Here is a 26,661-nt window from a genome sequence, read left to right as displayed (position 1 = left end):
TATTTATAATCATTTTAATAAGTTCATTTATTTATATTTTATTTATTTTATTTTATTTACATATAAAATACCAATTCAAATATATTAAATTTCCGAACAATAGAAATATAAATATTTAAACAATTAAAAATAATTTTAATCATTTTTACACAAAAAGATTATCATAATAGTATATAATTTCGATATCATTTGTTTATTATAAATAATTTTTTAAAAAAAATTTTTTTAAAAAATATGATAATTTCATTAAATTTTGAAAATTGATTTATTGATAATAATGCAAGTTTTTTAAAAAAAACTTCATATTTTTATTTATAAATTATATATCTATATTATATCACATAAATATATAATATAATATAATATAATTGTAAAGAAAACATGTATATTTATATAGTTTCGATAGTTAAAATATATTTATATATAATTTCGTATTTTCATGATAAATTTTAATAAACAATTGGAGATAATTCTTATTAATAAAAAAGAAAATATAAAATATTATACATTTAAAATATTACTATTTAATACTTTATTATATCATATGAAAAAATCATATAGAAGATACAAACAATTAATATAATTATTTAATTAATATTCCATTCTAAATTAAAATCTTATTTTATTAATTAATATCTTTTATGGAATAATAAAAAAAAGTTATAATTAAAAAAAAATAATAAAAAAATTTTTAATTTACAAATATATACTGTTTTTTTATTTTTTATTTAAAAATTATGTTTTTAATAGAATGTAAAATAATTTATTTTTCATAAAATAAAATTAAATTCATTTTTTTTAATTATAAAAAAAAATTATGATTTATAAAATTTAGTATAAATTTTAAATATACTATTTTATAATAGTTAATAGAAATTAAAAATCAATATTAAATACGTATAATTTAACAGATTATGTTTAATGATGTAAAATTTAAAACAAATTTTTTGAATAATATATATATAATATAATATTAATTTTTAGTAATATCATAAATTTATAAAGCAATGCAAATGAAAGAAATAATTTAATATTAAACAAATTTAACAATTTACGGATGATTTTAAATGATTTAAATATATATGATAAATTATAATATAAAATATAAAGATAAACCATTCATATTATCTGGATAATTTATTAATATAATTTATCAATGTAATAAAAAATATTACTAATGAAATGATAATAGTTGCAGATTTTCTATCCTTATTTTACTTTATTATTGTACTTTTTATTTTTACATTTTTTGAAAACTAAAAATTTAAAACTTAAAAGAATTAAAAGAAATAATTAATATTATATCGTTAAATGTTAATACGTTAATAAAAATTTACATGCAAAATAATAGTTACAGCAAAGGAATAAAAACGAAAATCAAATCGAAATATTTATCATACTGTTTTTTAAGTTTAGTTTAATTAATTTGTTTAATATTTTCAATATGGAGATATTTTTAAAATGAGATTGCCTCCTCTATTTAATGAGCTTACTATTGTCATCATCAGTTCATTCTTTTCTCTTGCAGTTGTATCGAGGGCTGCAGGAGAAACAAACTAAAGGAAGTGGGGGCGTTTGAGGAGTATGTGGATACCAGCATCACAATTGGAATTGCAGATGGCGCCTGACCTGCGTCACTTCGGCTCGCCATCGTTCTGTTCGAGTTGGTGAAAGAGGAGGGAGGGGCTAGTTGTCTCTACTTGTAGTCTTTCTACAATTCATCCTTCGTTTTGTCGGCTACTGTTAGCCGATGACGAGGTATTTGAAGATAATTTGCAGTATCGAGATAAAACGATCTAATCGTGTCTAAAAAGAGAAAGGAAGGAAAAGGAGGGAGGAAATAAGGATCCAACGAACATATCCGATTTTTTCGGGCCTTGAAAATTATAAAATATCGTGATGTTATATTCGGTGCTTCTGGTTGGCAGTATAAATCGATTGATATGAGATCGTGGATTTATTGACATATCTATTTACAACGGTCATTCAATCAGAGGATAACCTGCTTCAAGCGAAATAACTCGAGGTTTGTTTTCTAGTCAACAAAATCGAGTATTTAATCTCCTCCCTGTTTTTCTTGATATGCATACACATGTATATGTTTTAAACGGTACCTGTCAAATCGTCTGTAAACCGGAAATCACTTGGAGAAGCGGAAATCAAACACGCGTGTCAAAAACCAATCTTCTCTAATACTTACGTACTTATTTATTATGTTTTTTTATATTTACGTTAATGAAGTTTCTTTACTATTTATTATAATGAAAATATATATCTTATTATGAAAAAAAGTTATAAAAATGATCTTGGAATAAAACAATAAAAATAAGAGATGAGATACATAAAAAAATCTAATGTTCGAATTATTAACTCATTTTACGATCTTTATTAACTTAATATAGGTAATATTATATAATAATAATACAACTTATTGAAAATAATTATACATAAAGATTCAAAGAAGTAGTTATTGCAAATTAAAAAAAGTTAATCAATTTTTATTTTAATATATATAAAATTAAATATATTTAAAATATTAAAATAGTAATCGTAAAGTATAAAAATTTAAATCAATTTGAAGCAATTATATATTATTTTAAATAAATAAATATATATATATTTGTTAAAATTTATCTTTTAAAAATAATTTTTTGTAAATACATTAACAATTATAAAAAAAAGTATAAATTTAAGATATAAAATGTCTCGTAAATCAATGTTCTTATATAAAGTATTTATGAGATCATATCTTTTATTATTATTCTCTACAAACTAACATAATAAACAAATAGAGATCAATTAAATTATATTATTTTATTTTTAAAATTTTTTTTAGGAAATAAACTTAAAAGAGTTAAATTTCATGAAAATGTTCGACCGTCTTCTTCGTCAGCAGTTTTACAAGTAAAGAAAAATGGCGTCGATAGCTTCTAGATCGCGCAACCGCCGAGTAAGCTGTATTCTTACTTCCGTAATGTGCACCAACATTTTTCTATATGATAAATTGACCAATAAAAATTAAAAAAAATCATCTTTTTAAGAAAAATTAAGTACATAACAAAAATATATTTCAATTTTATAATTTTTAATTGTTAAAGTAATCATTTTTAATCTATAAGAAATGATATGAGTGAGTTAATGTTAATGTCATCGGAAAATAGATAAAGGTGCAAGCTAATGGAAAAGTGAATGTTGTTTTTTTATTTTGTTATATAGTTCAAAAGATTGAGTAGAAATAAAAATATTTTGATACGTGATAGGAATAAGAGAAAACAGACGTGGAAGAGAACAAATCTTGTTCAAGATGTCAGGAAGACTACCCCGATTGCGTGCACTTCGTCCACGACCTCAGCATTTTAAAACGGAACCACATAAGGAAAGTAACCTTAAAGAAAATCGACGGGAAACTGTAATGAAAGAACACGATTTACAAAGCGAAGACATTTCCTACAGTGTCAAAGATGATGATACTATAAAAAAGCATGAACATGAGGCGTTTGATTATTCGGAATCCTCACAAAATTATGAGTGTAAAACATGTAAACCTTCAAAGTCTCTGTCAAGTCTTAAAGCATATCTCGATCATCTAAAAAAAGAGCACAAACAAAAGGTATATTATTTTAATTGTAATAATTATTGTTATATTGAAATAAAATATAATTTTTTTATTAAAAATTTAATAGATTTATTATCTAAAAAAATAATCTTTAAAAACATAATATAAAATTTATATTTATATTTATTTTAGAAGAATAATAATTTATATTAAAATAAAATATATATAGTACATTATTTATGAAGTTTGCTCATAATACAATAATAATTTATTCATAATATAAAATTAATTTAATTAAAATTCTCTTCATATGAAATACTTAAAAATAATGTTTATTTATATTTAAAGTTTTAATAATGCATAATATAATTTATAATTTTATAAATGCATAATAATTTTTAGGGAAAATTCATGCGTGATACTGGAAATCGATGTTCTATGTGCTCATATGTTGCACTAAATTCAAGAGATCTTGAAACTCATCAGAGAGTACATCATTTAAAAAGAAGATTTTTCCGTTGTGCTAAATGCTCTTATGTAACACATGTACGTGCTCGCTATACAAAGCATGTGAAGTATCATTCTATGCCAATGATTAAATGTGATGCCTGTGATTTTCGTACACCATACAAGGTTGATTGAAGTTTTCTAAAATGTAGCAAATTAATATTTTTTTTTTCCATAAGATAAGAATAAATATTTTTTTTTATAGTGGAATTTAGATAGGCATACTAGAAATCATGGAGGAGGTGGAGCTTTTCAATGCCGTGCTTGTAATTTTACAGCTGATATTAGACAAAGTTTAACTGTACATGAAACTAATCATCATGAGCCTCCAGTGGGTCAAATAAATCGTAAATCTAGTACACCTTTTGAACGTAAACCAAGAAATAGTCCTAAACGTTACAATCAGGTAATATAATATATTATAATATAATTTCTTAATTATTAATTATTATTTATAAAATAAATTAATTTTAGGTGGGTGCAAGTGATTTTCGAGAATCATTGCATATATCTGCAAGTACAACAGTCTCAATTAGTCCTGGAGATACATTCATTTCTGATCAATCTATGGAAGATAAAAGAAGTGCAATAGCTAATGCAGAATGTATAGCATTGAAATGTGAAGAAAAAGGTTGTCAATTTATTACTGCATGGGATTCTGAAATGCAAAGACATTTAGCAGAATGTCATATTCCAATTACACCAAATAAATCTAGAAAACCACTGCCAATGTTAATCCCACTAAGTCCTGCTAAATTAAATAATATTAGCAGTGGACCTTCAACAACATTATTAAAAGTTCCGCGTGTCAGGGTAAGACCGGAACTCGCACAAATTGCAAGAGATACAGAACTAGCGAAGTTATATGGGAGTAAAGAAGTTAGTCTTTTTTTATATTAAATATATCATTTATATTCAATTGATTATTCTTATAATGTTTTAATAATTTAAATATAAAATTTTCATAGGTTAACAACTTAAAGAAGGATGCGAATAACGCGGCTGATTTATTTGAAAAAAAAAATGCTTCCTTCTTTGATAAGCTTAAGGAAAAACTTACAACGACAGCGTCAATTAATAATGGAGTAGCGGAGGTAGCTGTAAGTACTACGAACGATTTGAAATGCTGGTGTACTTTTAAAGCTAGTAGCATGGAAGAGCTGGCTTGTCACAAACAAATACATCACACTGCTCTCAGTGTATCTGTGGGCACAACGCGTTGCCCGAAGTGCAGAAGACGTTGCAAAAGTTCGACTGATCTACAAGTACATATGCAGTGTTGTCATTCGACAAGCAATGATACGTCAATACACAATAGTTTAGAAAAATTATCAAATTGTTCAGAACTCCGTGTGACCTCGTATCGCGGTGAATATGCATTCCCAGCGCAAATGGATTGGGACGTTAATCTCAGCGGACTGAATTCTTCTGGATCATCGGTATGGTGTTTCATAAAAATATTTATTTAACGCGTGCAGATGATTAATATGAATACACGCACACGAACGAATAATAATAACAAAAATAATAATAATAATCATGCAAAAATTGCAATACGAGAGTCAACAGATCTGATTATATTTCTTAATTGGCATTAACCATATTTTAAAATACATTGATACAAACATTCTAACTGGCTATTAGAATTATATATTTATAATTAGCTTAAAAATTATGAATTTCTGTTCTTCGAAATATGCAACGCTATTATAAGCTATTTTTAATTATCTTAATGTATATTTTTTCTTTAGTATTTATATATATATATATATATATATATATATATATATATATATATATATATATATATATATATTTTTATTATTAAGAATGTGCTTTAAGTGTTACTTATGGCAGTCGAGATCATAGATAGTTGTGTTTTCGAATATATTAATACTTAATTTTGATAAAGGTAGTCAAATCTTTTGTCAGGTTGAAGGCTCCTCGACGCATCCAAGTGGCCGACGGGTATTCAAATGCCCGCATTGTCCATTTTGGGCATCTACCGCAAGTCGTTTTCATGTTCATATTGTCGGTCATTTAAATCGGAAGCCATTCGAGTGTTCCCTATGCGCGTATCGCTCTAACTGGCGATGGGACATCACAAAACATATTAAACTTAAAGCAGCTAAAGATCCAGTTCATATGACTGCCAGAGTACTTATGACGGATGAAACAGGTCGACGGAATTATTCCAAATATAACAAATATCTTGCACAGGTGAAAGCACAAATTTCACTTACATTTAAACAATTCTTTTAATAGTGCAAAAAAAAGTGCTTGTCAATTTTTATAGGCGCACTGATTTTTTTCGATACTACTTTATAATGAATTTTTTTTCTGTGACAAGCACGTGTGATGATCCTTATTATATAATAATTAAATTAAATAATTAAAGTAAATAATTAAAAAAACTAAATTTAATATAATATTTAAAAAAAATGAAAGATTATAATATATTCAAAATATATTCAAAATATTTGAAGCGCTTGGACACTTGATTGGTGTTATGATATTAATCTGATTTCGATTCGACAAGCATATTCTTAGTAATTAAAACCGATATAATAACATAGAAAATTTTTCATATCTTTTAAAAATGATTTATAATTTTATATTGAACTTTATTTTTTATTACTACAAAAGAAATTCTCAGTGTGCCAATTAGTTGTGTTGTGCTGAGTAATAATAATTTCTTTTTCGTCGTGCAGCAGTGTATCGCTTATGTGTGACGAAAAATTCTATATTACATATAAAATTTTCGTTTTTTTCCTAGGTCGAACAGCAATCATGGGAAGATCAGATCATGGAGGAACGTAGTGTAGAAGAAATGAACTCTGATGAACCACCAACTAAATTATTAATAATGAATCGCAACGAATATCTACAAACATCGGAGCCCTCTTCTACTTCTATTTCAATTGCTTCTGCAAATGAAGGAAATCATAATCTTAATACTATTAATATTGGATTAAGACCACCACCACCTCTTAAAGCTGCTGTGAGAAATCGAGGACAATCTTTGCTTAAAAACAATTTGATTTCTTCTCATGCTCAAACTGGATCAGCTATAATCACAGATGAAAATAAACGCACAATGTGGAAATGTAAACGTTGTAATTTTCGACATTCCAATAGAGAAACTGTCTCTATTCACGTTAAATCACATAATGAATTCGAACGTCATGGAGATGAAAAAGTATGATCATATTTTAATATTTTTATTCTTTAATATTGTTTAATATTCAGAAAAATCAGAAAAATAATGTATTTATGATATGTACTTTTCTTTACAGAATGCATTTGGTTGTGAAGACTGTCCATTTTCTGCATCTGATGCAGCATCTTTGTCGATGCATAGAATTCATCATCGTCCAAACTTAGAAGCTATTTTTAAATGTTATTTATGTCCATATTATGTTAGCACAAAAGCGTATGTATTTACATTTCATTATTATCATTAAATATTATAAAATATAATATATTTTTGGAAAAGATATATTTTATTCTTCTAGGGAGCTTTTAGATCATGTCAGACTTCATGGAGAAGAACTTGCCGTAGTACATCAACAAACTATGGACTATAATTTTTCTACTAAATCTAAAGTACATCGAGCTTTAAGTAACGACAGTAGTAAGTTGAAATTTTTTGTATAAATGATTCTAAATTTAATTAGTATCGTTTAAAAATAAATTATGCAAAATCTTTTTTTAGATATTAATCGCACAAAACAAGAAAAACCTGTAGAACAAGTAATTCATATAACAACGCAAAATAATGTGACTTGTTTCACCAATGCCTCGAAGAATTCCGGAGCACCACCGCCACCACCATTGCTCCTTGATACCCGAGCACTGCCTGAAGCTCCATTAGTATGGGTGTCCCGACCAGATGGTACACTCGCAAAAATGTTAAAATGTCGTCACTGCCCTTTTGTTTCTTCACGACGCGCAGAAGTCCGAGATCATGAGACTATGCATCTTGATTCTCCCAATAATGGTCCCGTAGTTGCCTGTACAGATTGTAGTTTTACTTGTACACGACGAGAAGTTATGGTTGCGCATACAGATATGCATTCCGGATCTTTAGGCACTGTTCATTGTTTAGTAGATGATTCAAGGCCAGATTCACAGCAATTAAGTGATTTGGCTGCGCTTCTTGGTTTCACTCATTCTCCTATATTAGGTTCAGAACCTGATCTACGGGATTTAAGACTTGTTCATTGTTGTAGCAAATGTCCAGCACGATTTCTCTGTGAAAAGGAATTAAGAATTCATTTAAGATATCATTCTACAGAATTAGCTTATTCTTGTCAATGGTGTTCCTATGCCGCTCGACAGCCAGCTCATCTTTTAGCTCATCAAAAAGCACATTCCACGGAATATCAAGAACGCACTAAATATTTATTGTCTCTGTATGGTCATTCACAACGATATCCACCACCTACCACAGCTTGCGTTGAAGCAAGTAATCAAGACTCAAGTAATTCATCATCTACTGTCGCATGGATTGTAGTTGAAGTTACAGAAACTTCAAACAATGGATTTAATAATATCACAAATAATACAAATCAACGAACTGGAAATCAAGTATTTACTTGCGCCAAATGTCCAGCTCGTTACTTTAAATTAGATGCTTTAGAGTATCACATGACTCTACATGGATCGAACAATAGGTTCAAATGTACCGAGTGTGACTATTCATCAAAAACAGCTCAGAACTTAGTGAAACATCAAGTCGTTCATCGACGTCAAAATGAAACAAATGACTTAACTTCAAACTTGACTGCATCCCCTGATCCACAATTTGGGCTTTTTATGCGTGGAAATCCTAACTTTGTGTATCCTGGTTATTTGAGAAACGGTCGGTTAAAAGAAAAACGGTACAAATGTCATAAATGTCCATCTGCATTTGAGAAACGAGAACAATATAGAGTTCATTTGACATTGCATGGTGCAAAGCAGAGATATCGATGTGATACTTGTGACTATTCCGTCAAATATTATGCTAATTATATTCAACATTTAAAGAAACATCAGGCAAATGCTGAAGCACAAGCTTCACGTAGACAATTTGAAGACGACACGATTACTATTGATAGTGATATTGTTTCTGATAATACAAATTCAATTTCACGTTCAGGAAAAACACTTAAATCATCAAATAATACAACCTCAATTATATCTACAAATGGAATATCAGTGTTAAATTTTGGTGGAGCGCAAGCCTCAAATCAAGATAAGCAATCTTTAATGTTGTTACAAAAGAAAGGGGTACTTTTGTCTTCTAATAATGAAGTAGAAACATTACGATGTCAAAATTGTCCGTTTTCTACATGTGATAAAGATACAATGGATGCTCATAAACGACGACATGGCATTGAAAGAATGACGCCATCTTGTCCTCATTGTGATTATATACCACGAAAAGATGAAAATGTTGGTGAACACATTAGACTACATTTTACAAGACTTTATAAACCAGAATCCTATCTTATCATAGAATTATTAACATTGACAATGAGAAAAATAAGTTCGAATGGAAAGGAGGAGAAACAAAAGGCTGCCGAATTACTTTTTAAAGAATATGCGGACGGAAGATTCTTTCCCTTTACTGATACTAATTCCTTTGGTAGTTCTTCTGCTATGAATTACAAAGAAAAAGTTATAGTGGATCCAAATACGGGAGAAACAAAACATTTAACTGTTTGAAAAAAATTAAAAAATAACTGTATAATGTATATTTTTTTGTATATAATACATGTATGGTGTATCTTAGATATTTATGAATATTTTCTAGATTTCTTGATTCGATAAACTATAAAAAAATAATACGCAAAAATGATCATTAAACTCATAATATTGCTACATGTACAAAAAATTCGATCAATGATATCTATAATTGCTATTATTATTATAATAAACAACACAATCATAATTATAATCATTGAGATAAATATTTTTTAGCATCATATCTGATATATAATAATTAGGAAATATTCTCTCTCTCTCTCTCTCTCTCTCTCTCTCTCTCTCTCTCTCTCTCTCACTGTTCATTTATTAAATATTTCTTCATATACATAGATTAATGTATTGTATATAATATTAAAAATCAATCTTGTATGATAAAATAATAAAGGAATATTACATAGATTTACTACGTTTATATATCTAGCAATACCTTTTAATTTTTTTTAAATATTTTGATTATTTTAATTTTAAATTTCTTCTTTTAATTTCTATTTTAATAATTTGTACACATATATGGAATATTTTATAAAATATAATTCCTATATAATTTTTCGAAAAATTGTTTTTAATCATTCCATTTACCAAAATATATTTTTTTATTTTTATTATTTTATCAAACATTAATAATTTTAAAAGAGTATTAAGAAATATTTTGTAAAAAATTGTTTTATGAACAATGAGTATAAATCTTTTGCGTAGGTGGAAATAGTTGATGGATATATAAATATTCCAGCGCTAAGTCTTGCAATTTCGAATTGTGAGAAAGTTGGATCAATAAAATCCTACGGGTTTCGCGCATGACAAAATTTATTTTACAAATTTCTTAAGGTTATAAGATGAACTATAGAAAATTGTGCTGCACTGAATGCAATAAATAAACAATATAATAGATTCAGTTAAATGCAGAACAATGTTTGAAGGTGCCATAGCGGCGTTCTTGAATCGTCTTCTGGGAAAATATATTGAAGATTTAGATATTGAACAGTTTAACGTTGGTATCTTTTCTGGCGATACTTGTCTTACCGATCTTAAATTAAAACCTGAAGCTTTGGTAAGTAAATTTTATTTTTATATTTAATATCCTTTTTGTAATATTATTAAAAAAAAACATAAACATAAAAAATTTAATGTAAAAATGATTAATAATTGATTTGTAGTATCAACTTGGTCTGCCTATTAAGGTAGAAATTGGTCTAATAGGAAAAATTATTTTAAAAATACCATGGTCTGGACTATTTTCTCAACCAATTATTCTTTGTATTGAGGTAAGAAATCCTTTAATTAATATTATTTTTAAATGATACTAAATATTCATTATGATATATTAATTTTTTAAAGGATATTTATATTGTAACTGTGCCTATTGCATATGGTCCATATGATGCTGAAATACAAAAAAGATTAATAAGAGCAGAGAAAAGAAAAATATTAGAAGATTTAAAAGAAGATGAAACATTTAAAACAGGTAATTCATAAGTTTATATAATGAAATATTTATATAATTTTTAATATGTGTAATTGATTATTTAGAATTATTTGATCATTTATTGGCATCTGTAACAAAAAATTTTCAAATTACTATAAATAATGTACATATTAGATATGAAGAAAAGTTAAATGGATCTTTGAGTGCTTGTGGTATCTGTATTCAAAGTATATCAGTAATGACTACAAATAGGTAAATATTTAATTTTTTTATTAGTTGCTTACAATGTATCTATTTTTTTAAATATGATGTATTTTTTTATATTGTTGAATTATAGTAAATGGAAACCTGGTGTTTGTACTAATAATTTGAGTACAATTTACCAATTAATAAGGGCAGAATCTTTGAGCATATATATGGATCATGATACAGAATCTTCTTTTACAAATATAAAACATGATTGGGATATTTCTAATTTTCTAGCATGGAAAAATACAATGCATAGAGCTTTGCAAACTTTTGGCATGAGAAACAAAGAGTTTCAATTTTGTAAGTTAACTTATATGAAGATATAACTTTATGTTTAAATATAATTAAAAAATTGATAATATCATATTATAGTATTAAAACCATTTACTGCAAAGATAAAAGTAATTATACATAAAGGAAATGAAACACAAACTTCTCGTATGTTGGTTGATATAGTACTTCATGATGTAGCAATGCAAGTTTCCAAAATGCAATATGTTATATTCTGTCATCTTTATGATTCGTTATTACGTGCCATTATCAATAAGTATATATATATATATTATTATTATTATTATTATTATTATTTTATGATTTATGAAATATGTATGTAAGTTGATATTTATTTTTTGAATATTATTTCAGACCATACATAAAATATCGTCCGAATGAAATTGTAAAAGAAAATCCATCAGCTTGGTGGAAATATGCTTATAATTCAATTTTAGATTACAATATAAGACCATATACTTGGACAAAAATCATTGAACACAGAAAAAATTACAGAAAATATAAAGAAGTATGTTTGCAAAGCTTACTTCGACCAAATGATACAGAACTGAAATTGGATTTACAAAAATATGAAGATTATCTGACTATTTTAAACATAGTAATAGCAAGAGAACATGCTAAACAGGAATTGAAAAATAAAACCATTGAAGAGAAACATCAAAATGTGAATACCAATATTTCGATACAAAATACATCTATGATTAAAGAAATACAAAATAATGATATGCAAAATTCATTGTATCATAATTCAGAAAGAAAAATAAAATTGGAAAAACTACCTCAACCAATTGGTATAATTATCTCAAATTCATTTAACTCTGATAAATGTATGACAATGGTAATTTTTTATATTTTATTTTAGACTACAAATTCAATTTTACTTTAGCAAACTGTTGTTTGAGTCTTTTAAACCATGATAGAGAAATTCTTGTTATAACTGTAACTCAGCTCTTAACGAGCGTTGAAATACGATCTGTGATGTCTGCTTTTAAAGTATCTGCTCGAGCTGAAAGTTTTGTAATTGAAGGTGTTTCTACAGATGGTGATCTAGTGCCTTTAATCATGGTTGATAATGTTCTCACAGGTATCAAAATAATTTATTAAGAATTAAAATTAATATTAATTTTATTATTATTTTTACAGGAAATGTATCAACTAATTTTTTGGCAATAGATTTTGAGAAGAATGGAGAAACTGTAGATCCAACTTTTGATGTTTCTATAAAATTAGAAGCTATAGAAATAACTTATCATCATGTAATATCATCATTAGATAAATACATCTAATATAATCTATAATCTATAATCTATAATCTAAATATATCTAATATCTAGAAATATTAATTTATTCATAAAAAAATTATATTTTATTATATTTTAGCATGCTATGATAGAAATTATTCAATTTTTTAAATTTAATGATTCGCATATTCAAACAACAATTCTGTGGGCATATAAATTATATGACAACATAAAAAGAAATTTTCTAATTTTGGTAGATAATATTGTTTCTCAAACGCTTCGGATTAGATTTAAAATAGATATCAAAGGACCATACATTGTATTTCCTGAATATGGATCAATACAAAAGTGTGTATATTAGATATTAATAAATTTTTGAAGTTATTTAAATCTAGAAGTAACACAAAGATATTTTAGAGGTGGAAACATACTTGTTATGGATTTTGGTAACATAAATTTATCTAATGAACTTCAGGCTATTAATTTACAACTTGAAGATGCAACACTTATGGAATTAGAAGAATTACTTTATGATAGAATACACATTGAATTTTCTGGAGCTCAAATATTATTTTGTCACTCAGGTTGTTACATTTTTTTCTATAAATCTTTCTGAATTTTAATACATTTATTTTTTTTATTATAGGAGATGATTGGAGATCTGCTCGAAAAAGAAAAGATTCTGAATATCATTTTCTACCAAAAATACTAGCAACTACAACTATTTCATGTAGTATAAAACCAGAATACTATCAATTACCAAGGTAATTGTTAATTTTATAAGAAATTCATCAATTCATTATAATAATATAATTATAATTATAATATATTTATTTAAATTTTTATATAATTTATTAATAATTTTTATAAATTTTGTATAATTTACATATTTTTTTAGAATCAAAGTCAACGTTTCTATTTCGAGTGTAAAGTTTAATTTATCGGAAAATAAAATACAATTAATCATTTATTTCTTAAATGTATTATTGTTAGCATATCAACAAAATATAGAAAAATACAAAATCAATTTAAAACAATATATTTCCAAAAAAAATTTGAATAAAATTTTCATATCGATGGAAGAACTTAAAAATGTACAACATAATATATGTCTATCATCAATTGAAATGATGGAAAACAAATTTACACACGTGACTAAGGATCTTTTGACAAATCATGTTCAAAAACTAGATAGGTAACAATATAAAATTATATAAAATTATAAATTATATTATATATTATTAAATTAAGTTCAATTTCTAATATACATATGTACATAAACAAAATATATTTTTAAATATTTTTATAAAACATAATTATCTTATTATAAATGTATTATATCTGAAAAAAATTTTTTTTTATATGACAGAAGTATTGTATCTTCCGAAATTAGTGAAGAAGATTTGGAATTATTATCAAAAACTATAAGTTTATCTGGATTCGATGATAATATATCTCCATATAATCATATCAATCTCTTATTAAGATTTGCTATTGGAGAGGTGTTGTATATGTTTTATATTAAATTTTTGTTTTAAATTTTATATTTTAAATTTTGCAATATAATGATACTTTTAAATTTAGTTATCAATTCACTTGGGAATCATACATTATAGAAAAGAAGAACCTTATTTAAATTTGAGATTGCATACATTATATTTTGAAATCGCGATAATGGAATATGGACCTGCTATACAATTTGGAATAGGATCTATTCTTTTGATAGATAAAACAAACGTGGGAATAACTGGTTCATATTTAGAATTAATATCTACCGAGGAACCGCACGAAGTTTTTATTGTATCATATCGTAAGGTACTTTATGATGAAATTTTTTTTTTTATTTCTTTAATCTCTCTATATTGATATATATATTTTAGGTCAAATCAAATTGTCCTGATTTCAAATCCCATTTTAAAAGTATTGAACGATCTCTTGTTATAAACATATTAAATATTAATATTAATGTTCATAGACCTGCATTATTAAAGATACGAGAATATTGGTATAATTTAATTAAGTAAATATATATTTATATATTATTTTTTTTATCATATAACAAAAGAAAATATACATAATAAATAATATTTTTTTAGCATTTTTGAAAACGATAATCTCTTCAACTTCATAGAGAGTACATGTTATAAGATTATACAATTGAAAACGTTAAAAGAAGATGATCCGCCTATTCCTCCTGGTAACAAATAGTAAATTTATCATAATTTTTGCATTATCAATTTTTTTTAACACTTTATTTTTTTTTTTAGGTGCTATTAAATTGAATTATTCTGCTCGATTTAGCGCTCTCGTTATAAGATTTTGTGATAAAGATTTAGATTTAATAAAAATGCAAATTTTAGGCCTGGAAAATGATTGCATTTACAATGCTAATGAAAGAATGATATTACGTGCATATCTTAGACATCTATCAATTGAAGATTTGAATGAAGATACTCTTTATTCAAAAGTAAATATTATAGAATATTGATAAATTATAAATATTATATTATTTAATATTATATTAATATTAATATTACTAATTGTTAAATATAATTTTATTCTCAATTTCAAATTTTTTTATAAGATTTTAACTACAGAAGAAGATAAAGTTTTTGATTTCAAATATGTGAGACATATACCAAGATTATATACATGTTCAGACATTGATACAAAACAAGATGATGTAATGTCAGATGGAATATTTAAACTTTCTATTGGAAGGATGAATTGTGTGCTTATTTGTAAAATTTTATATGATTTAAAAGTAAACATTTAATATTCATATATTTTTATTATATTTAATATCATTATTTCAAGAATATTAAAACTTTTTTTATTTTTATAGTATTTTTTAGCACCATTTTTTTCTACATATTGTTTGCAATTTAAAAAATATTTAGTCAAAAAAATCATAAATGGAATTGATGAATTTAAAAGAAGTGCAACTAAATTGCACATAATTATTGATATTCAAGGTCCAATATTTCTATTACCTCAACGAAAAGAAATTCCAAGTCTTCTAGTATTAAATACAGGAATATTATCAGTTGAAAATTTCTTCAAGAAAATCGATCAGTCTATTCAAAATAAAGTACTCAGTAATGACACAAATCAATTAATAATTGATAATATTTTAATAAAATTAAATAATATAACTGTGTCTAGAGCAATTATGACACTTAGTCATGATTTGGAAATTCAAGTAAGATTTAAATTTTTGAAAAATATATGTAATTAAGTAATATCTAAAAAAAATTTAATGAACAATATTATTAAATAAATTTCCTATTTAATAGGAACCAATTGTTGAACCATTACATATTCATTTTGATATTAAGAGGAAAACAGAGTATCGTAGTGCAATGGAGTTTCAAACATATGGTTTATTTAACATTCAAGGTTCTATGGATTTTGTATATATTAATTTGAGTCAAAAAGATTTAAAATCCAGTATACTTGTATGGAAAGATAATATTTCTAAAATTATTCTCTTAAAAGATGCATACTATGAAACACAATCTGCAACAATAGATCAAGTGAAAAAAGTTAATAATGAAGATGCAATGGTAAAAAAATTAGAAGATTTTCTTACACACAATGAAAATTCTATATGTGAAATTAATACAAATTTAAGTTTAGAAGGATTACAATTAAATTTATTTTTAGATTCAGAAGAGGTAAAATATCAATTTAATTCTATATATTATGTTATTATATTTTATATATAATATTATTAATTTATATTTTTTCAATTTTCAATTCAGGTATTAAGTTCTCCTGTTCGCGACTTGAATCATGGTTTATGTAGATTAACTTTTGGTGAAATAATCAACACATGTGCATTTTATAGTGATAGAAGTTTGAAGTTGAAACTATCTCTTCAAAGCTGTCTTTTACAAGACACCCGAAAAGAATCTGAATCTTTAAGAAAGTTAGTATTTAATTTTTTAAGTTAGTTTTTAATTTTTTTGTATTTGTTTTAAAATTATTCCTAACAATAATATCTTCATTATAAATTGAAGAATAATTCAATCACCAGCAAGACAAATAGGACAATCTGAATCTTGTATATCCATTTCGATGTCTCCTATTGTTGATATTACGTATACTCGTGCTCCAGCTGGAGAAAAATGTTTTGATGCCCTCATTCAGGAAGTCAGAATAAATTTATCTGTACCATTTGTAATGCATTTAACTCGGTATATTATGGATTCCTTTCCTGGCGATCAAATTGAAGAAGGAATTATTAATCATGGATATGAAAATAACAATTCTACAATAGTAAAGTATTTTATTAAATCAAAATTAGTTTCTTTATTATTATTCTTTATTAAAATAAATAATTATTTCATAATTATAATAAATATTTATGTATAAAAAAAAGCATTTATTTTATAATTCTTAAAATGAATATATTTATTTTCATATTAAGAACAGGGATAATATTACTGCAGAAAAAAAGAAATTAAAACATGCACAATATTTTACAGAAGAACCAGGTATTTATACATATTTATTGAAATTTAGTGTTATTATTATTATTTTTCAATATAATAATATAATATAATAATTATAATGAAAGTGAAAAAAAATTGTTTATTTAAACATTAATATTTTATATAATCTAGATGCTTCGGTATCTGTGAGAATACATAAACCAGAGATTCTATTTTTTGGAGATTTTAAAGCAAACAATGCACATATAATTTTATTACAAGCAGAAATATCAATTGAAAGTAGCAGACATAGTTGTTCAACATCAATTGTTTATACATTTACTGATGTGCGTGCTAAATCAAAGAAGCAAGGAAATTATTCACATCATATTTACTGGTTATTGTGTCCTTGTGATATTGAAATTTGTAGAAAAGAAGAAGCACCTGACTTCAATATCAATTATACCATTGCAGTAAATAAAATTGATATTCATCTATCTGCAGAAATCATACATACATTTATCAATGTAAGTATCAATATGATCAAAATTTTTTTTTATTTGTAATTAATAAAATATAACAATATATAATAAAAAGATATATACATATTTAGATACTGAATGAAACTACAAGTTTTATAGATAGTATTAATATGAAATTAGAAGATAGATTTGTGAATCAAGATTTTAATACACATACTAATTTGTGGACACCAAAAAAAATTTCAAATGTACCATACAAAAAATTATATAATAGTAAGTTTCATTACATAAACGAATTTCTCTATCATTTAAATAATTCTTATATAGATTCCTATATATATATATATATATATATATATATATATATATATATATATATAAGAATATATAATTTTTATTAACTTTACAGATAATTCACATTTAATATATGAATGTAGAGATCGAGTAGTAACTTTTAATTTAAAACCATTAATGCTATATTTACTATTGGAAATAGAATATTCAATGGAAAGGTTTCCTGTTATAAAAATGGAAAGTATAATTACAATTTCTATTAATGATTGGTTTAATGATTTTACTCTAGAATCAAATGCAAAAATTTATGCATTTTGTTACAATATGGATTACAAAAATTGGGAACCTTTGATTGATCTATGTTCAGAAGATGATATGACCTATAAATCATGGGAATTAATGATAAAAGTAAGTTTGACTAATAATTTCACTTTTAATAGTTTCATTAATAATAAATATAATAATTTCTTATATTTCATATTTTTTACTATTATATAGATGTATCATGGTGAAGCATTTATGATAAATTCAAACTCGACCGATTTATATCAGTATATAAAACAAAATGCATTAAAGATCAAGAAAAAAAGTTTTAGAAATATTAATCAGGATATTACAGACATGATTTTTATAACTCCAGATCACTTAAATATAACAAAAACAAACGGTTAATTTAAAACATGATTCTTTATTTGATTAGAATTTGTAAATATATTATTAAAATAAATAAATATGATCATTTTAGAGGCAGAATTGTATTCAACATACGAAGATTCTGATACAGATGATGAAGAAGGACAGAAAAATTTACTTAGAACTTCCAATTACCTATTCAATAGCAATAGTAGTGGAGATGAAGATAGTGATAGTGATAATTCCAGTACAAATGAAGATGAAGGATTAGAATTAACACCTGAATGCAACATTGATTCCTGTAAAAAATTTATTATATGACTAATATAAATTTCTCTCATAATTTAGAGATTCGTATAAATTTTATTATTATAATAAATTTTTAATCACAGTTGGACAACTTGGTCACGAATCAATAAAATCAAATGATATGGCAATGTACATTATCATATCCGCAGAAGACAAATTCAATATAGTAATTACTCCAAATTTAATTACTATAATAGATATCATTATGAACGCATTTCAACAAGCTACTAGTGGAATACCGATAGTACCTGTTAATATGAAGCAATTAAATCTTCAAAATGCTATTGGTCACGAAAGTTATATAGAATATCTCGTCTCAGAAGTTAGTATAGATCATCTCAATTAATATGTTATTTTCTAAAAGAATGATTTTCATGTTTATTGTTTTTTTTTTTTTTTTCATTATAGGAAGATAATAAAAATATTACACGAATTATTGCCAGTCAAAGTTATCATGATATCAGTCCTTCTGCAAGTATTCCTAGTAGTCCTGAACTAGAGATTCATTCGAATCTTGTAAGCCCAAAATTGATCAATAGCGAAATGGATTTTATTGATCTTGATACAAATTTACAAAATCATTCAATGCCAATACAAGATATATTTGAAGAAGATTCTTCGATCAATATATACAAAAAAATTACTGGAGAAGTTTTGCGGATTATTTTTAAAGGTATTCTTAAATATAAAAATATTATAAAAAAAAATATTATTATTTTTCTTATTACAATCATAGGATTTGACGATGTTTTGGTGTATTGTCCTAAAAAACAGGGATGTAATTTAATTCCACTCCGACCTATTAGACATGAAATTCGCTATCATTTGATTATAGAAGCTAATATTAACAATTATTTATATCGCACAATTACCGTGCGATCACCGTTATTGGTAAAATATATATTCATTGTGATTTTTTTCATTGCAATTTTGTTTTACAAGAATTTTTATTGTAGTTTCGAAATGAAACTTCTTATGCATTGGGTCTTTATTACAAGAAATCATTGCTAGATAAATTAGGACTCACATGTATTGGTACACCTACAAATCCTTTTGATGACAACATCAGGATGTCTATTATCGAACCGGATTCTACTTATAGTATTCCTTTATATATAGCTTATCATTTTCCTATACATATACTGCCTGCTTATTTAGAGTAAGTAGAAAATAAATACAGTAAAACATTAAATTTAATATTAAAAGAAAAATCTTTTTCTAGAAAATATCAGGTGAGTGAAGAAGGAATTTATTGGAAAGAACTAAGTGCAAAAAACTTAGTTAAAGATATTTGTTGTAAAATGAAGGAAGATGAAAATAATTCTATATTTTATGTCAAAGTATCCTGCAATGAAATTCCAGTAATCACTAGACCAAGTTGTCAAGTACCAAATTATTTAATAAGCATTTGTTCCCCTTTTATTTTCAACAATCGATTACCATTCGTTATAGATGTTCATATACCTGCTATTAATTATGAAGTTAAAATTGAACCAGGAGAAAAAATAAATATACATTCGTTAAATTGTAATATCGATATTCAATTAATTTTTAAGGTATGTAATTTTAAGATATAATATAAAAATACTAAATTGATATAAATAATTTTTAATTTTTTAAAGATTCAAAATTATTTGGCTGTATATTGGATTGGAATGACAAAATTGAATACGAATTTAGAAAAAAAATTTGTTGTAATGAACACAGATAGCGAATTAGAATCTACAAAACCATTTCTATTATGCGTGGAATTGTGTAAAATTACAAGTTGGCATATTATTATTCAATCCCAATATTGGATGATAAATAAATCCGGATTACCTTTATTTATTCAAGTATTTTAAAATATAATTATAATATATACATTTTTAATTTAACATTTTTAATCAATAATTTAATATTCTTAGGAATGCCATTCTCATATAATTAATGAAATACCGGAAGAAGAATTGATGGTATTTTCTCAAAAGAATAATAAAAAATCCATGGTTAGATTAAAAGCTCATCAATCTGAATGGTCTTTGCCATTTGGATTGGAAGGAATTACCTCTATGTCTTTAATTGTATGCAAAGATATAGAACGAGGAAGAAAGTATAAAATTTTAACAGAAATTGAAAGTTCTCGTTTGTCTCCTAATTTCACAAAAATTATCACATTTCTTCCCTATTTTTATATCAATAACAAGATGAAAAGAACCTTAAGATTTATGGAGGAAAATGATCAAGCTGATTTATGGAATGATCTTCTTCCTGGACAAAATATACCATTCTGGCCAGTTACAGAATCGCTGAAGATGAGAATAAAATGGAGAAACAGTCAATTGGTATCACAACATTTCAGCATTACACATACAGGAAAAACAGTTTTAAGAATGGATAATGGAGTAATTAAATGATTTTATAAATTAAAATTATATTTTTATATATATAAAAATTTTAATTAATATGAAAAATTTGATTATAGTCGGCAGTTACCGTAGAAATCAAAGGTGGGATTAATTCTCCATATTATATTATATTTCAAAAATACATAGCAGGTGATATACCTGTAAGAATAGATAATTTTTGCGACGATTTGTTTTTAAAAATTAATCAATATAATTTGGGTCAAGTGGTTTTAATAAATCCATTCCAAAGTCTATTGTATACTTGGGACGATCCCACAAAAACCAGAAAACTTGTTTGGAATGTATACAATAATAAAAAAAATGGTTATAGTGCAAAATTTGAAAAAGTAAAATATAATTTATAATATATTGAAAAATAAAAAATAGGATAGAGAAAAAAATTTATATTATTATATTTTTTTTTTTTTTAGGATGGATATGGTCAAGAAATCGTACCACTTTTAATTGTTAACAATTGTAATGACAGAATATCTTCGACTTCTTCGATTAAATCTCAAAATAATAAATTAACATGTTTAGAAACTACATCTGAAGATTTTAACAATGAAAATAATAATTATGATGATGATGATGGTGCAAAATTATCAATATTAAAGTATGCACAGGCAAACAAAACAATAGTTTATTGGGTAAGTTACATGGAGGGAAATCAACGAATTTTATTATTCACTCAAGAAGAAACAGTGTTCTTAAAAGCAAAGAGTATCATTGATCCTGAACCTAGTAAAAAGGAAATATTTGTTTCTTTTGCTGGTATTGGAATCAGTATTGTGAGTATATACTATGAATTATTGAATATATAAAAATATTTCTATAATTTGAAGTTAATTTTATAATTACAGATAACAAAATCTAACGAGATTCTAAAAGAATTAATGTATGCTAATATAACTGATTCTGCAGCTCATTGGGAACTTTATTTCAATAAAAAATGGAAAAGTTTATCATTAGAATTGAGTGCTTGGATAGAAAACAAATATATCAATTCTTGTAAAAAAGCAAAGTTAGAAAATTTTATCGATGTATGCACTTTTGTATAAATTTTAAATATATAATTTGAAATTAAAGAATTAAAGTTCAAGAAATAAATTTCAGGTTGATCTGGTAAAAATGCACATGACCAAACCATTTTTTGGAAGATTAAGAAGGACTTATTCTCCTGGAATTTGGTTACATTGCAGAAAATCTATGTCATTAACTTATTTACAAGGCTATATTCATAGAATACAAGTACAATTATAAAATTCGTTTTAATTAATATTATTTGAATATATTATTATTAAATAATAATTGGTTATTGTAGGTGGATAATCAAATTCGTAATACTACGATTCCGGTGATTTTACATTCAAATTTGCAAAAGAGTATCATCAGTTATGCAGGCTATCGTAGATTAAAACACTGTGTAGAATTTACATGTTTGAAACAAAGAAAAATAAGTTATGACATCTATAAGTATGTAATTATTACTAATATTTAATATTATTACTAATATATAACTGTGTAATTAATAATCAATTGTATTTTGCAGAAGTATTTGTGTTATAATTAGAGAATTCAATCTGAATTTACAAGAAGGCTTCCTTCTCTCTTTAATCGATTTAATTCCAAAAAGACCAGAAACTAAATATTCAATTGCTGCAAAATTAAGAAAAGATGTTTCCAGCATTCATTTTTTGCCTTCTAATAAAACTAATAATGTATATATATATTTTTTCTTTTTTATCTTTTTTTTTCTAATATATTATCTATTTTATAATATATAAGTACATAAAATTGCAGAATATGATTAAAAGAAAGAATATAATAGAACATATATTTATATCTCCAATTTTAATACGCTTAATATTGCTGGCTGATGCAGAAAGTCCTAATATTTATAACATTAATGATATAGCAGATTATAAGAATATTATTCGATTTATTTTCGAATATTCTGAGAAGGGAGGATCTGAGAAACGTGCTGAATTCAGGTATAAAAATATCTTATAAAATATTAACATAAAAATAATTTAATTATGTTTTTGTTAATTTTATATAGATGTTCATATATTTATGGGGCATTTGAAGATTCTAATCTATTCTCTATTTTAAATATTAAAACAAAAAAGATATACAAAAGAATTTCAATTGGAATTTATTTATTGAGTTAATAATAGTTAGTAATTAAAATTTGTTAAATAAAACAAAACAAAAATAAAACAGAAACAAATGAGACAATAATATAATAAAAATAAAATGATCTTGTTTTATTTTTTTTTTAATTTCATCTAATATTTTTAATTTATCTAAAATTTAAATTACTTATAACTTATAAGAAATAAGTCTTAACATTTTTATATACAAATTTATGTATTTGTTTTAGTTTTTTTAGAAGTGAGTTTTCAAAACTATTTTATAAATATATTAACATTTTGTATAAATGTATAAAATTAACATATTTTTTACTTTACTTTTAGACTTTCATGTTATCAAAAAAATTTAATCACAGTTAACACTGATGAACTTTTATTAGATTTATCGCGATCTTATATTATTCAAATTATGCAACAATTTCACGTTTTAATTCGTTCCACTACTGTTTTGGGGAATCAATATGGTTATAATTTCAAATCGCCAGGAGATAATTTTTATGAATCTAATATGGTAAGTTAAAAATATTTTAAAATAACTAATTTTTTTATTATTTTTTATTTGTATTTATTTTTTATAATTTTATAGCTGATTCTATGCAGAGAAGAAATAGCAGAAAAATTGAGTTATGAAGTTGCATGTCAATTGGGCTATACTACATTAGATACTACACAAATAGTTTTTGATTTTAACAATGTAATTAGGGTATGTTAAAGTAACAATAAAAAAACATTTTTACAATATTAAAAACTTGACATCAAGATAGCCAATTAATATTATTTTTATTTTAGATAAAGGAACCATGCATTCAAAATAAAGATGTACCTCCTTTAAATCCTTCAATGCATACTTCATTTTCTACAGAAATTGAATTTGAAAGTTATAGTTTAGTAACTGCCTTTATGAACAGTAAGTGCAAAAGAATTGTTCATGATATATATAAATTTTAATTGCATAATAATTGCAGGTATTCATCAAGAAGAATTTAAATATTTCTTTAAAACTTTAGCAAAAAAAACATTGATATTTTTTAATACTGAAAATTCCTCTTTAAAAATTCATTCAAAAATAATAACAGATATTATAAAAAGGTAGTATCAATAATATATTATACATAATTTCAATGAATTTATATTCTAATTGTATATTTTAGGGCACAAGAAATAGGATATAAATTCATTTCTCGAATACGTTTACCACGCTATATCAATCCTTATAAGGTAATAAATTTATTAAAATATTATTTACGAGTAGAAATATTAATTGATAAATAAATATTAATAAATAATTTTGACTTATTTTTATTAGGGAGTCGAGATATTCTCAATGCATAAAGCAAAAGGAATGCATCTTCTAAGCATAATTAATAAGAATCCTGGTATTGAAACAGATACATATTGGGCACATACTACTTTATCAAACGATGGAAAACATATAGCTTTAGTTTCATTACAGTATGTATATGGAAATTAATTTTTCTATTTAAAAGAAATAAATGTTTCAATTAATATTTCATTTACAGGCGATTATATTTTATTGAGAAAGGTTGTACTTGGGGATCTTTAAATGTAAAATGGACTTTGGAGACACATCAATTACTATCGCCCCCAACAATAGTCAATAATAGACTTATCTTACATGTAAACAAGGTATTTACTTCTTTATATATATATTATACAGATTTATCGTTTAATTTTATCTAAAAATTTTAATATAATGAATTTATCTTACCTGCAGAATGAAGACACTTTGTCACCCATAGCAGATTGGTATTTGGAGAGTGAAGCAAAAGATATTCTGGAATGGTTGTGCCGGAAAATAAATATAGCGATGATCTTGAACATGGAGAACAGTATATGTTCAAAACAAGTTGTATAATTGGAATCCAAGCTATAAAAAGAGAAAAATAATTATATATTTAAGATAATCAGGCACAATAAATTCTCTAACAAACGCAATACCTCCTTGTGTTTATATTGAAAACCTATATCTAAAAGCAACATTATCATTTCTTCTACAAATACAATGGTTTTTCTCATATAATCCAACTTTCATATAGTTTAGAAATTTTCTGTAATATCACGAAGTTTAAAATATTCATATACATACATATTCTCATACTCTTATAACTAGTTTCTATATATCATGGATTCATGTGTCAAAGATTCAGACATATCTACATATCATAGTCATTTGGATAAAGTACGTCTAGTTTATTTCATAATTTATTTACAAAAAGTCTTAGTAAATTACACTTACAGGCATCTCCACTCGAACTAAAGTAAATAATTTAAGAACTACACGTATTTAGATATCTATAGAGTAGGATACTTTTTGGGGTCAGGGAGAAGCTGGGATTAGGGAAAGTGTTCTGTTTTAATGTTTTTACCTCATTGTTATTATTCTTCTATTCTTCCTCTATCTTCCTTACCTGTTTATCTCTCAAATAAAATCGAATTTGAATATTTTCACTTTTCCTTGTTTTTTTTTTTTTATTTTTACATATGCTACCCTTATGAGAACCAAAACACCGATCATCTTATTTGTGAAATCCGTTTCTACAAAATGAGAAAAGGAAGTACCAGCATAGGTGTGCAATGACGAAATCGAATGTAAATTGTCGTTCGTTTCGGCGGACATTAAAAATGAGAGTGGTTTTTTCTCGCTTTTTTCTTTCATTCCATTACATTAGATAAATGTATATGCAAAAACCGTCGAAATATGTGCAAAAAGCTGACAATGGGGGGAATAGTACTTGTTAGATTTTTTTGTTTACAATAACATATGCGCTTTGAAAAGCATAAGAGTTTCATGATTATAAATACGACCCATTGGAATCACTTAAATGGCACGATCGAGAGCTTCGATCCGAAAATTCTATGTTTAAACTTCTCTGCATATTGTTTTGAATACATTACATAATTTCAATACATTATTAAAAACTG

The 26,661-nt window shown here is 25.0% G+C and overlaps 2 protein-coding genes across 12 annotated transcripts; both read left to right on the top strand.

Moving 5' to 3' along the window:
- The first annotated feature begins 1,613 nt into the window (after positions 1–1,613).
- On the top strand, positions 1,614–10,216 carry LOC100863643 (uncharacterized). Of its 10 annotated transcripts, none has more exons than XM_086905546.1 (12): positions 1,619–1,758; positions 2,837–2,950; positions 3,261–3,610; positions 3,959–4,189; positions 4,269–4,469; positions 4,538–4,942; positions 5,032–5,502; positions 5,996–6,283; positions 6,840–7,262; positions 7,360–7,496; positions 7,579–7,697; positions 7,779–10,216. In XM_086905546.1, the coding sequence occupies exons 3-12, from the start codon at positions 3,305–3,307 to the stop codon at positions 9,773–9,775; spliced, it is 4,578 nt and encodes a 1,525-aa protein (XP_086761672.1). In that variant the 5' UTR covers positions 1,619–1,758; positions 2,837–2,950; positions 3,261–3,304; the 3' UTR covers positions 9,776–10,216. The 10 variants fall into 10 exon arrangements, with proteins under 10 accessions (XP_086761677.1, XP_086761672.1, XP_086761675.1 ...); XM_086905552.1 differs by having other exon boundaries at positions 1,674–2,026; positions 5,032–5,163; XM_086905545.1 differs by having other exon boundaries at positions 1,674–2,026.
- Positions 10,216–25,674, top strand: LOC100863252 (intermembrane lipid transfer protein VPS13A). Of its 2 annotated transcripts, XM_031915279.2 has the most exons (51): positions 10,216–10,865; positions 10,972–11,079; positions 11,153–11,279; positions 11,345–11,492; positions 11,578–11,789; positions 11,862–12,036; positions 12,135–12,571; positions 12,643–12,864; positions 12,924–13,036; positions 13,161–13,369; positions 13,439–13,605; positions 13,668–13,785; positions 13,920–14,216; positions 14,391–14,523; positions 14,606–14,836; positions 14,902–15,041; positions 15,118–15,218; positions 15,289–15,488; positions 15,606–15,785; positions 15,867–16,223; positions 16,318–16,698; positions 16,786–16,952; positions 17,044–17,302; positions 17,454–17,520; positions 17,650–17,984; positions 18,071–18,212; positions 18,349–18,641; positions 18,732–18,900; positions 18,979–19,167; positions 19,259–19,497; positions 19,584–19,848; positions 19,912–20,066; positions 20,132–20,334; positions 20,398–20,731; positions 20,798–21,010; positions 21,083–21,559; positions 21,640–21,909; positions 21,994–22,353; positions 22,426–22,605; positions 22,679–22,813; positions 22,887–23,038; positions 23,115–23,283; positions 23,366–23,556; positions 24,043–24,229; positions 24,305–24,421; positions 24,508–24,625; positions 24,684–24,807; positions 24,870–24,936; positions 25,025–25,170; positions 25,239–25,365; positions 25,454–25,674. In XM_031915279.2, exons 1-51 carry the CDS (start codon positions 10,725–10,727, stop codon positions 25,592–25,594), a joined length of 10,188 nt encoding a protein of 3,395 aa, XP_031771139.2. In that variant the 5' UTR covers positions 10,216–10,724; the 3' UTR covers positions 25,595–25,674. The 2 variants fall into 2 exon arrangements, with proteins under 2 accessions (XP_031771139.2, XP_086761666.1); XM_086905540.1 differs by lacking the exons at positions 24,043–24,229; positions 24,305–24,421; positions 24,508–24,625; ... (3 more) ...; positions 25,239–25,365; positions 25,454–25,674 and adding an exon at positions 23,625–23,814.
- Positions 25,675–26,661: the final 987 nt, after the last annotated feature.

The sequence above is a fragment of the Apis florea genome, unplaced genomic scaffold (genome assembly GCF_048593485.1).
Source record: "Apis florea isolate Af1SG1 unplaced genomic scaffold, ASM4859348v1 contig_2411_pilon, whole genome shotgun sequence".
NCBI lineage: Eukaryota > Metazoa > Arthropoda > Insecta > Hymenoptera > Apidae > Apis > Apis florea.
Note: the sequence above shows the minus strand (reverse complement) of the source record. Positions and strands in the feature narration are given on the sequence as shown.